Source organism: Anopheles gambiae, chromosome 2 (genome assembly GCF_943734735.2).
Source record: "Anopheles gambiae chromosome 2, idAnoGambNW_F1_1, whole genome shotgun sequence".
In the NCBI taxonomy this organism is placed as follows: domain Eukaryota; kingdom Metazoa; phylum Arthropoda; class Insecta; order Diptera; family Culicidae; genus Anopheles; species Anopheles gambiae.
In genome coordinates this window covers 64,320,660-64,333,618 of record NC_064601.1, presented here as the reverse complement: position 1 = coordinate 64,333,618, position 12,959 = coordinate 64,320,660, and the positions used below count along the sequence as shown (strand labels likewise).

Here is a 12,959-nt window from a genome sequence, read left to right as displayed (position 1 = left end):
TACGCTGAGGAAGAAGAGGCTGTAATCGATTATCTCGAAAGCCTGACGAGGAACAAGAAACATCAAACGAACCATTCTCCCTAAAAGAAGCTTTGCAAACGTGAGCGGTGTCTACAAATCAAACATATGATTCCATCGAACAAGTCATGGGTATAATCGGTAAAGTAAGTTCTTGCAAATTGCCAAAAGATGCTAGAACTTTGCTAAAAATCAACTGCAATCGTTCTTCGGAAATTATTACCGTGCAAGGTGGACAGTATTGGTATCGTGGGATTCAAAATTGCTTCACCAACGAGTTAAGGTAATATTTCTGGATGTAAACAAATTCATTCTCATGTATAAGTATTACATATCGTTATGTTTTCTAATTTGTAGCGATGTAAACTTTGAAGCTGATAAAACAATTTTACTGAACGGATGTCAATAGACGGATTGCCGATTGCCAAAAGCAACAATCTACAATTTTGGCCTATTCTATTTAACATTCATGGAATGCCGGAAATACCAGTCATGCCAATTTCAATCTATTGTGGAGCAACAAAACCAACCAGCATAGAACAATTTCTCCGACCTTTTGTAGATGAGGTTAATTTTCTCACAAAAAATGGTGTGGTTGTAAAAAACAAGAAGTTTAACATCAAATTACGTGCTATTCTCCGCCGATTCTCCTGCAAGAGCTTTTATAAAAGGTAACTATTCAAATAAAATAATATTTAAAAATCATTAGGGTAACAAATTTTGTATAACCATTTTTCTTTTTCAAAAGGTGTTGCTTATTTCAACTCGTTAGATGGCTGCTTAAAGTGCACTTCGAAAGGAAAAGGAAGGGATCAATGGAAGAAACGCATACTCGGACACCGCTGGCCCAGATAGAACACATGAAGGTTTCAAAAACCGAGCTTACGGTGATCATCACTAACTAGATTCACCTCTTTTGGATTTAGATGAGTTTGACATCATCATACAAATTATTGTGGCAGATTCTCTGCATTTGATAGATTTAGGTATAACAAAAAGAATGCTGATGGCCTGGATGTTTGGTATGTTTGGTGTAAGAAAAAAATTAACACCTACACAAATCAACTTTATTACAGCTAAGTTACTTAACATCAAACTTCCTGCTGAGATCCATAGAAAATTTCGTCCACTTTTTGACATCAAACATTGGAAAGGATCAGAGTTTGCTTCATTTTTGTTTTATGGTTCATTTGTCGTTCTTAAGGACTCAATTCCTGAAGAACAATATAATCACTTCATGCTGTTTTTTTGCAGCATTACATTGCTGTCTACAGAAGTTTACAAAGAGCATTGGCCATTAGCAAATAAGTTACTTCAGTTTTTTGTAAAACTGTACAGTACACTATATGGAATATATATCAAGTAACGTACATAATCTCTTACATATTTTCAAAGAAGCAGAAAACTTTGGCCCCATTAACACAATCTCCTCATATGATTTTGAAAATGAGCTTCAACATTTAAAAAAATCATTACGAAGCGGGGGCAAATGCTTGGAACAAGCTATAAATAGAATAACAGAAAGCGAAGCATATCATACACAAGATACAAATCAACAAATTACTCTTCCTTCTATTCATCTTCGTGGAGAAACAGTTACTCTTCATATTCGTAAAGCTTTTTGTTTAAAAAATGATCAACGCAACGAATGGTTTTTGACAAAATCAGGATATGTTTGTCAATTCGGTATAGCAATCATGCAAGACGGAGTAATAGAAATATCAGCAAAAAGATCATTTACTCGTCTAGTAGTTTCAGTTATCCTTACAAGTACTAATGATTTAGAAGAAAGTTTTTTTAGACTAGGAATCAGCGATATAAAATGTAAATTAGTTGCGGCACCTCTTGCTCAAGAAGATGCATTCGATTTCGTTCCTTTAATTCACACATTAGTAATATGAAATAAGTAATAAATATTTGTTGAACGTACATTTTATTTCGTTTTTTATATCATAAAAGATAATAACATTTCTTTGAATTCTTTAATATTTCTATAATAGGAACATGATACGCAACTGGGTAAAAGCTTTAATTTTACAAAAAGCCATTAATTCTGCTATCTGCTTGAAGCTAAACTGAGGATTACAGTAGTACTTAAACATAAATTAAACTAAACTTTGCGTCTATGAGGTACAGTTTTAACTTTTCCCACCATGTTAAGTCTTTGTTTTGAATGTTTAAACTTATTTTGGAAAAATGTTTTGATTCTTTGGTCCGTGGGTGAAACTCCATGACATGTTCCTATAAATTTAAAAATCTGAATAACCCTTTCATAATTTGAAAAACAAACTTTATCTGGTCCTAATCCTGTCCAGTTGGCTTGTGTTACAAAATCCTTTTTGAATATAATGTCCATGATATCATGGAGTCTAGCTTCTGAACTGTCGGTCGGCAGCTTTGTATCTAAAAATTCCATAAATTTTTTTTTTGAACTCTGGTTCCCCCAATCTTTCCTCCAGTCCATCTAGTTCTTCCCTGGTCCCCAACGTTTCCCATTCAAACGACGATTCCGCAACAAATCCTGGCCGTGGAATCAATTTGTCGGATAAAATATCCAACTGTGCTCGTATTAATTTCTGCTGCTTCTCCATATCCAGCATTTTCTTATGATACATGTCTGCCTGTCTTTGTTGCACCCTCTGCATGGTGTCTAATTTTTCTAGTATGGCATCTAATCCCACGTTCTGTCCACTAGAAAAATCCGTTTGCGTTGCCATTGAAGCAGTAGATGAAAGGGCTGGAAATAAACGTTCATATAGTATTTTACAGCAAATAATATACTATTAAAAAAATTAAGACATACGTTTAGGTTTTCGTTGACAAGCACCCGAAGTTGATGCAGTTGTTTCCATAAACGAGAAGTGATCCATAGAAGAACGAACTACCATCGATGTGGACGGTACATTGTCTACCATTGCATTATTCGTACGAGAAACCGGCTTGCGTTTATCGCTTGATACAGTTTCTAGAAATATTTGTTAACTATAGTTCTTGTTATAACACTCTAAAACACTTTCTCACGTTTTGACGATGAAGCATTCTCGCGAGCCATGTTTTGACTTCCAGTATGGATAGACACTGACGATAACGATGAAAGCTCATTCAATAATTGCGGATGAAGCATTGTGGTAGGTATGGTGTTGTTTATTGAATCTGAAAATGTATGCAATTTCATGTTAATGATTATGATTTTTAACAAAACATATTTAATAAAAACTTACTATTATTGTTTAACGGGAGCAATTTGTATTCTCCATTTTTAATCGACCCAAGTAGCTTGGGTCGTTTGGCGCTAAGGATAAACAAAAAAAAAGATGAAGGTGTGAAAAAAGTCACATCTTTCATTGCACGGTAAAACACACCTGTCCATGTTGGAAGTATCACGTTTATAAAGCGTTGTGAGCTGAACCAGATAATCGGGACACCGTGGCTCCGGCTGTACACGCATGAACAGGTTCCCTCACGCTTGTTCCATGCAGGAGTTCTAAACAATTGGAATTGCCTCAGCACACAAGCACAAACACAGAAAAAGTTCTAAATAAACCAACACCGGCCTTACAAACAAAAGGAGCGTGTGTGCAGCGCAGATGAGATGAAGAGGAGTAGAAGAAGTAAACACAACCGAACCGAACCAAAGAATAGCCGAACTGTGCGAAGGCGAAAAGCGAAGTAAACAAAATGAGCTCGAGAGGAACAACCGGGACAACCTAGGAGAAAGAAGAAGAAAGAGGGTGAGGGGAAAAAGATCGGTGGAAAGAGGGGGGAGAAAAAAGAGTCCGCCAATTTTTTTGCACTGTGGTAGGCCACTCAGTAATTTTTGGACATTGCATTACACCGTCAATAAAAAATATAAACAACTTGAATGACATCTGGCCATATCTGTCAAAATCGGTCTAACCATATCGTTAAAAAGTCGGACTATCGGCAGTCCGACGCGAAGACGAAAAGTTTTACCGAAAGACGTCTTTTGGCTGTCATATGCAGCCTGGGTTGGCAGCAGCGGGTGCTCGCTGACGCGTATGAGCGAAGAAGTTGTTGCGCTTGACCAATTTCCGTATGCAAGGTCTAAAATGCGCCCCATAGAGTTAGTGTTTGTTTATTTATTTGTTTATTTGTAAATGTTAAGTGATTGGCCATAATTGGCCTTATCACTGATCTTATAAACTAAACTTATAATAACATAAAGCATCACGGTACAATGTAACATCAGCACAAAATAAATAACACAGAGTATCACAGCAAGAAAAATAGGTTAAATTAGGGAATTCCAGTCAAGAGAGTCATAATGTGCATTAAATCTGATAGCCATCGCAGTCAAAGGTTCATTATCGCTATATGCACGTCTAGTTTGGTCAACTCTTAGTAGCCTAAAGTTTCTTAAAATACGAGCAGGTACGTGGAAATTAACTCTAGCTAAAAGGTCCGGTGAATCTATCTCTCCTAGGATGATTTTTTTCATGAGCAATATTTGCGCCGTTTCGCGACGAGTAGCGAGAGATTCGAGTCCAAAAATTAAACACCGGGCATGATAACTAGGTCTCGCTGCTACGTTACGCCAGGGTGTGAACCGTAAGACCAAACGGGTGAATTTTTTCTGCACTGACTCAATCTTATTCGACCATAACGACGACGATGGGCACCAAACTACTGAGGAGTATTCTAAGATGGATCTGACTAGTGATTTGTAGAGTGCGACAAGACAATGTGGGTCGGAGAATTCTCTCGACTGCCTGCGTATAAATCCTAGCATTCTGTTCGCTCTATCAATAATTTCGTTATGATGCACATGAAAGTCAAGTTTACGGTCAAGAGTAACTCCTAAGTCTTTTACTGCACTGTGTCGTTGTAATTGTGTACCGGAGATGCAGTAGTTAAACACTATTGGACAATTAGAACGGTGAAACGACATGGACAAACATTTATCAACAGAAATTTGTAGGTCGTTGTTCAGACACCAGTCGGAAAAAGAGTCGATCGATGCTTGCAGGACATAACAATCACCAAAACACCTCACAGGAAAAAAAAGTCTAAGATCGTCCGCATACAATAAACATTCAGATTCCCTTACTACAGTAGTAACGTCATTGAAAAATAGAGAAAACAGCAAGGGTCCAAGGTTACTACCCTGTGGCACGCCTGAACAACTCACGAATTCCCTAGATGTCATACAATCAACTTTGACGCGATATCGACGATTGGTGAGGTAAGATTCGAACCACTCCACTAAAGAGGCAGAGAATCCAAGACGAGCAAGCTTCGCCAACAACAAGCGATGATTCACCCGATCAAAGGCAGCCTTAAGGTCGCTATAGATGACATCCATCTGGGCTCCCGAAGCGAATGCAGCATGGCAGTGAGATACAAACTCCACCAAATTGGTGGTCACACTGCGGCGAGGGAAGAACCCGTGTTGGCGTGTTGATATCAGCGAGCGGCAACAGTTCAAGAGCGAGTTCTGGACGACGACTTCAAAAACCTTAGCACCTGCAGGCAAAGTAGTAATGCCACGGTAGTTTTCCACTAAGCTCTTATCCCCCTTTTTATGCACAGGAAACATGTAGGACGATTTCCATGCTGCTGGAAACATACGCTGATTGAGCGAGAGTGTGAAGATACGAGCCAGAGGTCCGGCCAAAACTTCGCTGCATTTGGCCAGAACTGCGGTTGGAATACCATCAGGTCCAGGGTTGTAGGATGGTTTGACCTGCTTGAGCGCCTTTAGCACAGAATCTCTGGAGATGTTTATGTCACGCACATTAACATCGACAGCGTCGGAGGGCACGTTGTTGAGAGCAGCATCCAATGAGAAGCCAGGAGCTTCAGTGGCAAACGAACTCATGAAACGATCAGCAAATAAATTGCAGGTTTCCTCTTTGGTACACGAAGTTGTTCCATTAAAGGAAACTATAGCTGGCAGGGAGCTGTTTTTCCGTTTTGTGTCGACATACCAAAATTTTTTCGGTTTTCTTCTTAAGCTGAACTGTATACGGATCAAAAAACGAGAGTGAAGTTGTCTATTATAGCTTCGATATACATTGTGTGCAGCGATGAACCGCAATCTCGATTGTTGTGTTCCACTGTTTTGATAAAACCGATAGCAGGAAGATTTGTTTCGTTTTAAGCGGCGTAATTGAGCATTACCCCACGGTGGACCCTGTCGTGGACGTTTTATAGGGCAACAGGCAGATAAATGTTCCGCAAATTTCCGATTGAACATATCGAGTGCATGGTTTACGTCCGGGTTTCCATCAAGGAATGACCAGTCAGAAGATTGCAGTAGATCATTAAGAATCGAAAAGTTAGTGCGACTGTAGTCGAGCATGCCTAATTCTTGATGTGATGTTGTATGATGTTCTGCTTTGGCTAAGCCGTTCGGTTGTTATTAAGTTGGTGAAGCGCATTCTGGTGCAGTCCATCGACGAATTGGGCGCTACGAACTGAACTAGTATGAGGTTCAAAAAACACAAAAGGGTTTTCATGATTCAATTGCGCCGGCGATCCAGGAAAGAGCGGGTTGGTTAAAGTCTCCCACGAGCACGAATCTGTCGTTTGGACCTAGTGTGTCGCAAATGCTGTTAACGGTGTCCAGTAATGCATTTATTTTTCCTTCGTCCGTGCTGTGGTTGGGAGGAAGGTAGGCAGCAGCAATGTATAATCGGTACGTCGGGAGCTGAATGCAGATGCAAGCGAATTCAAGTGTTTGCGCAATCACTGGAAGCGCATGAGAGCGGAGAGCGGAACTCACCGAAATTGGTACTCCAACGCCTCGAGATAGAGAGCTGCTTGCGGCATTTCTATCGCATCGATAGATACAATACGCATCGCCAAATAGGAGAGCTGTGGGAAGGCTGGGCTCGAGCCAAGTCTCAGTGAGTACCACATCATCCCACCACGCAAACAATGAGACCCCAAATTTTGAGTGATTCAGGCCCAGGGGTATGAGCAAGCTTGAGGAAGCAAGGAGAAACGCGCTGCGATGAGAGTTCGCATTCTGTTTTACACGCGCGCTTCACTAACACCAATACAAATACCGTGCTTTGACGAGCCGTCTGTGAATGTGTGTGTCTTCTTTCAGCGAGCTCACCAACTTGGATCTGCTCGTCACATCGTGTTGTCTCGCACTACACTACCCTTTCAACAATCTCAGAGAGAGTTTGTATGGAAACCGCCACAGCTTCTTCTCTGCTTCAACTTTGCTTGTTGGTATAAGCAGAACTCAGAGAAGAAGCTTTAAATGAACCGGCGCTCAGTGACGTCACGGATCGGATCGAATCCTGTCCGGAGAATGATTGTTCCAAATCGCTCAAGCCATCACCACACCCGCTGTCAAAATTAAATTAAAACGAAACTCTTTTGTTTACTTTTTATTCAAAGATAGCCGCGTCGCTTTTCGTGCGCTTATAAAACCCAGTTTTTGTGTAGATTTCTGTGTACAAGCTTGATTTCCTTGCTACCTATCCGTGTTACCTGTAAGTATGGAGATAAATATTAAAAATAAGACATTTTAAAGACATGCAAAACTCATATACTTACTTTTACAGCTGTGATTGTGGGTGGTTGTTGTGTGCAATTCGATCGGGAGTTGCTAATTTTGTTCACCTGTAAAACCTGTAAGTTGGATGAAATCAAATTGTATGTTTTTCAACTATTACTTTACATTGAAACTAAATGAAAAACTAAAAATAACATAATTGCAGGTTACCATGAGCGGTTCGAATGTGGGAGCTACTAGCTGTGGATGCGGGCAAGAATGCAATTGCACAAGCATTGCTAACGAAAATGCCAAACAATTACATACTTTAAAAAATTTGATACTAGATGCAAATATGAAATTAGACGAGCTTATGGAAATGCAACTAAATCAACAAATCCAGCCTCGGTCAATTATTGAAAATGTGGTGCCGGAAGAAGTAATTGAAGAAGCTTTCGCGTTAATTTCATCCAAAGTAGATTTGGACAAGCTCGAGCAGGATTTGGTGGTGACAGAGCATTTCCGATCGATTAAATCAGGTCTCATGAAAAGGATCAAGTCGGTAGGGATTAAAGCAAGGCTGCATGACGCTCTGTTTCTAGTTTTTAATAGAATTTTTGTATCTGAGTGCTCTTGGAGCGGAATCGGTCGCAGCGGACCTAAAATTGAATTTAGGAAATATGTACATGTTTTAAAGCTATTTAAGGAAATTTTAGGGAGCAGAGATTATTCGGAAGTAGAGAAATTTTTCAGTACAAAGTTACGAAATGCAGGAATAGCAGCAAAAAGGACCGGAGTGGTCAAAAGTGTTAGCCGAGGGCAATACTCGAAAAAAAAGAAATGTAATATTCAAAAGAATTATATATTAAATAGTACTTAATGTAGTTGTGGGCAAAAAGTATGTTGAAATTAATTTTGATGGTGTAGATAAAGAATTTGTGAAATGTTAACTATTTTAAGTAATACTTAAGTTGTGCACTGGCTGTGCATTCTTTAATTCACAGTTGCGAACAGTTAAGTTTGGTGTTGCAAGTGAATAGCGAATAATGTTATGAATGTGAAGACAAGTAGAATAATAAATGAATTATGAAACGTTCGATGGTTGTGTTATTATTTTTTCTTAATAATATTTAGTTATTTGAAATATTTTAAACATACTTTGAGTTGATTATAGCGATTAATAAGTGTTATATACGATTTTATATGGACATGTTAGTTAAGTGACATTTTACAAACATTTTTAATGAAATTGCTAGTAATGCGACAAAAGCGACTGGCCAATTTATATTATCATGTTTTGTGAAAAGATATTACCTAATAGATAATTACTCCTTCGAGGTTTTGCCTTCTGTAAGAGAGTCTATTAAAGCATATCCAGCTTCATAGTTTTAATTGATTAATGTCATCTACTTGGATAGTCTGGCCACGGATTGCTAGACCTCTTACTTCTACAGGAATCCAGCCATACATGACATATACTGCAACCTGAAAATACATAAAACATATTTGCATTAGAGTGTGTTTCGAATCGTGGTCTCCAAAGTGTACTTGCCTGACGATGTAATTGTTTATGTGGTATACGTTCGAGAACATCATGAAATAGAAAGCACTAGCAAAAAAACCCTCCCATTGTGGTGCACTGGACCATCATGTTCGTTAGGCCCAACAATTCGGTTATTTTAGTGCTTGTTTTCGTGGCAGTTGCGTGATGGCGTGTTTCTATAGTTGTGTACGATATTGACAAAGTGAGCCGCATTCACAGCACGAAGCACCGTTCGATTTGACGCAAATACCCTACTGGGAGAAAAGTGACGAACCGGGTTAAATATCAGTCAATTAAATCACAAGATTTACTCACCTGGTAGATATCCTTAATCAACGGTAAAAGCATCCGGGTGCACACCGGGCATGAGAGAAGGAACTATAAATTTTCCCCGCCAGAATAAAGTCAGTCTTCGCGGTAAAGTTGATGTCTGGTTACCTAAAAAAGTAAAATAAAAAATAAACTAAATTAAACACGAACATTTGCCGTGCGATTTCTTAAATGTTAAGAATTAAGTCATGTTTAAAACTTATGAATGTCACATCAATTTGTTCCACGCAAGTCCTTTGACTTTAATTATAAACATTAACTTACAGTACTCGTTATCGATCCATCTTTCCTCTACTGTCGTTATACTTCATGTTAAAAAAGTTTCCTGGAACATAAAAATGAACCCCACGAGCATATTTAAACTGTTTAATAATAATTCCCTTTCTTATAAATAAAATGTCTCTTGCACCTTGTTTAATGTTAATGTATCCCTGTGTTAATTTATTTTATCCCGCCAGGCATTGAAACATCCCAATTACTTTCCTTTACAATCCCCTTTCCGATTTGCCATGTGCCACCATCCGCCCGAGTAGTTGCAAACTAGTCCGTGTATCGTAGCTTGGCTGGCACATGTTAACACTCTGCACGACAAGGACGTGTCGGAATAGGAGTTGAATGGGAGAGCCTCTATTATCCCTCAAAGGGGCTTCGGATCCCATCCCTTTGCAGAGCATGTTAGTGTATTAGTTTGTTAGTCGAAATGGGTAGAATCCAAATAGACAAAAAAAAAATTAAACAATTAAAGAATTAAAACAACCATCACTCATATCCTACCATAAAAATCCTGCTTCCATGATCACGAGGACACAGTAGCTCTTAATTAGAGATCTCAACACCTCACTAGTACAAGACTTGCGGAAACGCGGGCATTACAGTGCATGGGGCCCCGCATCGCAAACATAAAGCTATGTACCAACAATCGTCATTGGCTCCCCATAAAAAATCTGCTATTCTAATACTATCTAATATACTACTTAACCTAACCGTGTTAATATACTAATCTAGCCAAACCATGTTATTAAAAAAAACCTTAACAAATGACCATTGTGAGCTTTATAATGCACAAAGCGGTAAAAGTGGTCGGCCCACGTTAAATCGGGCAACAAAGATCCAGTATAGTGATTGAAACACATCGTATGCGATCATATAAATTAAAAAAGGAATAGAACTTAAAATATAGGCAATAATAAATTAATAAAAATGTTAATCAGAAAACAGGACAGTTAGTGACGGGTTACATGAAATATGTTAATTGATACAGTTAGTTTATTGAAAAGTATGAAGAAGGGGAGTTAAGGAGATTAGACTGGAAGATAGTTGCGGATCAGGATGTTTAAAGGAAGTAGAGGGTAGGCGAAGTGCAACAAATTTGCACTTGATCGCATAATGTGGTATTTCCACCGACCTGGACGGACCATTTTCATCTATCTTATAGATGTGTAGGTCGGTAGACGATAACTGATCACCGTCTACCGACGCACTAAACTGTTCCGTCCAGGTTTCATACTGGATTCCAATTACGGTGTACAACAGCGAAGAAATCCTCTTCGCTTCTAAAAATTTTATAATGCCATTTTCGGTGGTTAAAAACCATTGATCCTTAAAGTTTGGCAGTAGGACAAAATCGGCGGTTACGTGTATACCGGCACCATTGACCTTCAACCGGGGGTATGTTTGAGTAACACGATTGGTAGCCACTTGCACTGATGCAATTTCTTGCATACGGCCGGCTACCTGTGTTACTACATGCGTGCCCGATCTCACATATCGGCGTACAATTTGAAGAAAATTCTCATACCGATATGCGGAATATTCAGGAACCGCTCCAAACATGTTAACGTCTCCTGACACGTGCAGGAGATTGTGGACGTTGCTGGTCATATGGGCTCGACCATAATACTGCGGAAAGTTCTTTACAAAGTTGTATAAGAACTTTTCCGCAAGAGGCCAAAGATGCTTGTGTGCCGTTGAATTAAAAATCGTCACACTGCAAAAGTAGCACAAGAAGTGATTGAATGCATCAAAAGACATAAAATCCTTCAAGACCGCAATACTAATATGAAGAAGGAAGGACCGAAATTCGGTGGCCTTCCAAAAATGGCGAAAGCGGAAGGATCGCATAGGGCGATTCACTTCCGAAGGAAGCCGTGTCTTTATCAAAAAAGTATTCACGGCTTCCTTTTGTCGGGGTGACCACTTGTCAAAATTTTCAAAAATTCCCTCGTATAACCCTAGAACAAGCTTTAGGGTCACCGCGCGATCAAACTGATGGAGACCTTCGTAGGGAACACCGTCGATCATATTAAAATTTTTGAGCTTTTCTAATGGTGATCGCCATGGTTTGTGGTGGTCTTTGTCTACTCGTTGTTTAAAGCCGTCGTCCGTACGCAGTTCGGCGTCCACGGATTCAAAAATCATTTTGTGCTCCGAGTTGAGGTGTACCCCTACACAGGTACACTTTAAGCACCCATGCGCTGCATTAAAGTAAACTGTACCTGGAAAGAAACAAAACATAAAATAAAAAAATATTCTTAATTTTCATAACAATAGTACTTTGCATACCTTTAGCAAATGCCCGCGCTGGAGAATCGGCGACAAATGCGCTTGGTAATAAGCGTACCACTTTGTCACCGAACCGCAAGCCTGTTTCTTGGAGTCTATTAAAGTCCTCCACTAGTGGGCCCAAGAACTCTTCCACCAGCCCCGGTTTAGTTTGTCCGCAAAAAAGCCCGACAAGCATTACCGGAGCCTCAGGCAAACTTTCCACCCATATTAGAATTGGCCACAATTGCTTAGTGGAACTCTTAAATAGGGGAAGCCCGTCGATCGACATTTGTATTTTTAAAGTGTCGTGTTCGGGAATGGTATTTCTGTAAGAAAGGAAAAAAAATAAATTAGGAACACTATGCAACCCAATAAATAAAAATTTATAAGCACTTACCTAAAATAGTTGCGTAGGACCGTCTCAATCCCCTGGTACCAAAATTCACCGCCCGAGATCGTTTGTACTTCCAAACCGACCTCGGTGGGGGTTTTGAGGAATGTCCGCGCATCTTTTGGAACGTCTAAATGATACTAATTCCGCAAGACCGCCAAAAGTAAATTGAGCGTCGTTCGCGGCACGTTTTTAACAATAGCCCATGTTCTCAGGCCTTCAATGGGTGATAATTTACCCATGAAGGCCCAGGCTTCCTCCCAACACGCCGTAATATCTTCATCATCACTGCCGCGATCGGTATCCCCGTGATCACTATCTGAATCTAAAAATATAGCTGGAAAAGGGTTAGTACGATCTAACTCACCGTCACCTTCAAGTAAATCGTTGTTAGTTGGATAGATGTTAGGCAAGTTGAAACCATCACCAGAAGTACTGCTACTATATACATTGTTTTCACCTGAAAAGGCAAGACAAAAACACAACGTAATTAGTTTTGTGTGATGTTTACAGTCCTGGAAATAGTTAAGAACAACTATTATAATTCCCCCTTTTTCAGTAGTAAAAGAAAACATACTTAACAAAAACTGACTCTATTGAACCTATAGCTGATTTACCCATCTTTTACCTTTAACGAACTTGATGATTAACACGAAGAACAA

General features: G+C 39.4%; 1 protein-coding gene, 1 long non-coding RNA gene and 1 pseudogene across 3 annotated transcripts; 2 read left to right on the top strand and 1 right to left on the bottom strand.

Annotated features, from left to right (window-relative positions):
* The first annotated feature begins 356 nt into the window (after positions 1–356).
* LOC133392216 (uncharacterized) lies at positions 357–1,949 on the top strand (annotated as a pseudogene).
* Positions 1,950–7,350: 5,401 nt separating this feature from the next.
* Positions 7,351–12,621, bottom strand: LOC133392213 (uncharacterized). The gene is made up of 5 exons (XM_061651754.1): positions 12,304–12,621; positions 9,348–12,232; positions 8,804–9,286; positions 7,552–7,626; positions 7,351–7,485 (listed from the first exon to the last, which is right to left on the bottom strand). Exon 2 carries the CDS (start codon positions 11,874–11,876, stop codon positions 10,629–10,631), a length of 1,248 nt encoding a protein of 415 aa, XP_061507738.1. The 5' UTR covers positions 11,877–12,232; positions 12,304–12,621; the 3' UTR covers positions 7,351–7,485; positions 7,552–7,626; positions 8,804–9,286; positions 9,348–10,628.
* Positions 7,369–8,072, top strand: LOC133392217 (uncharacterized). 2 transcript variants are annotated; one of them, XR_009765544.1, is made up of 3 exons: positions 7,369–7,487; positions 7,560–7,628; positions 7,716–8,072. It is a non-coding gene; the product is annotated as an uncharacterized LOC133392217 (long non-coding RNA). The 2 variants fall into 2 exon arrangements; XR_009765543.1 differs by having other exon boundaries at positions 7,560–7,650.
* Positions 12,622–12,959: the final 338 nt, after the last annotated feature.

Excerpts from the sequence above, each read along its gene's own strand:
- LOC133392213 (XM_061651754.1), bottom strand. The coding sequence starts at position 11,876 with ATGTTTTGTTTCTTTCCAGGTACAGTTTACTTTAATGCAGCGCATGGG.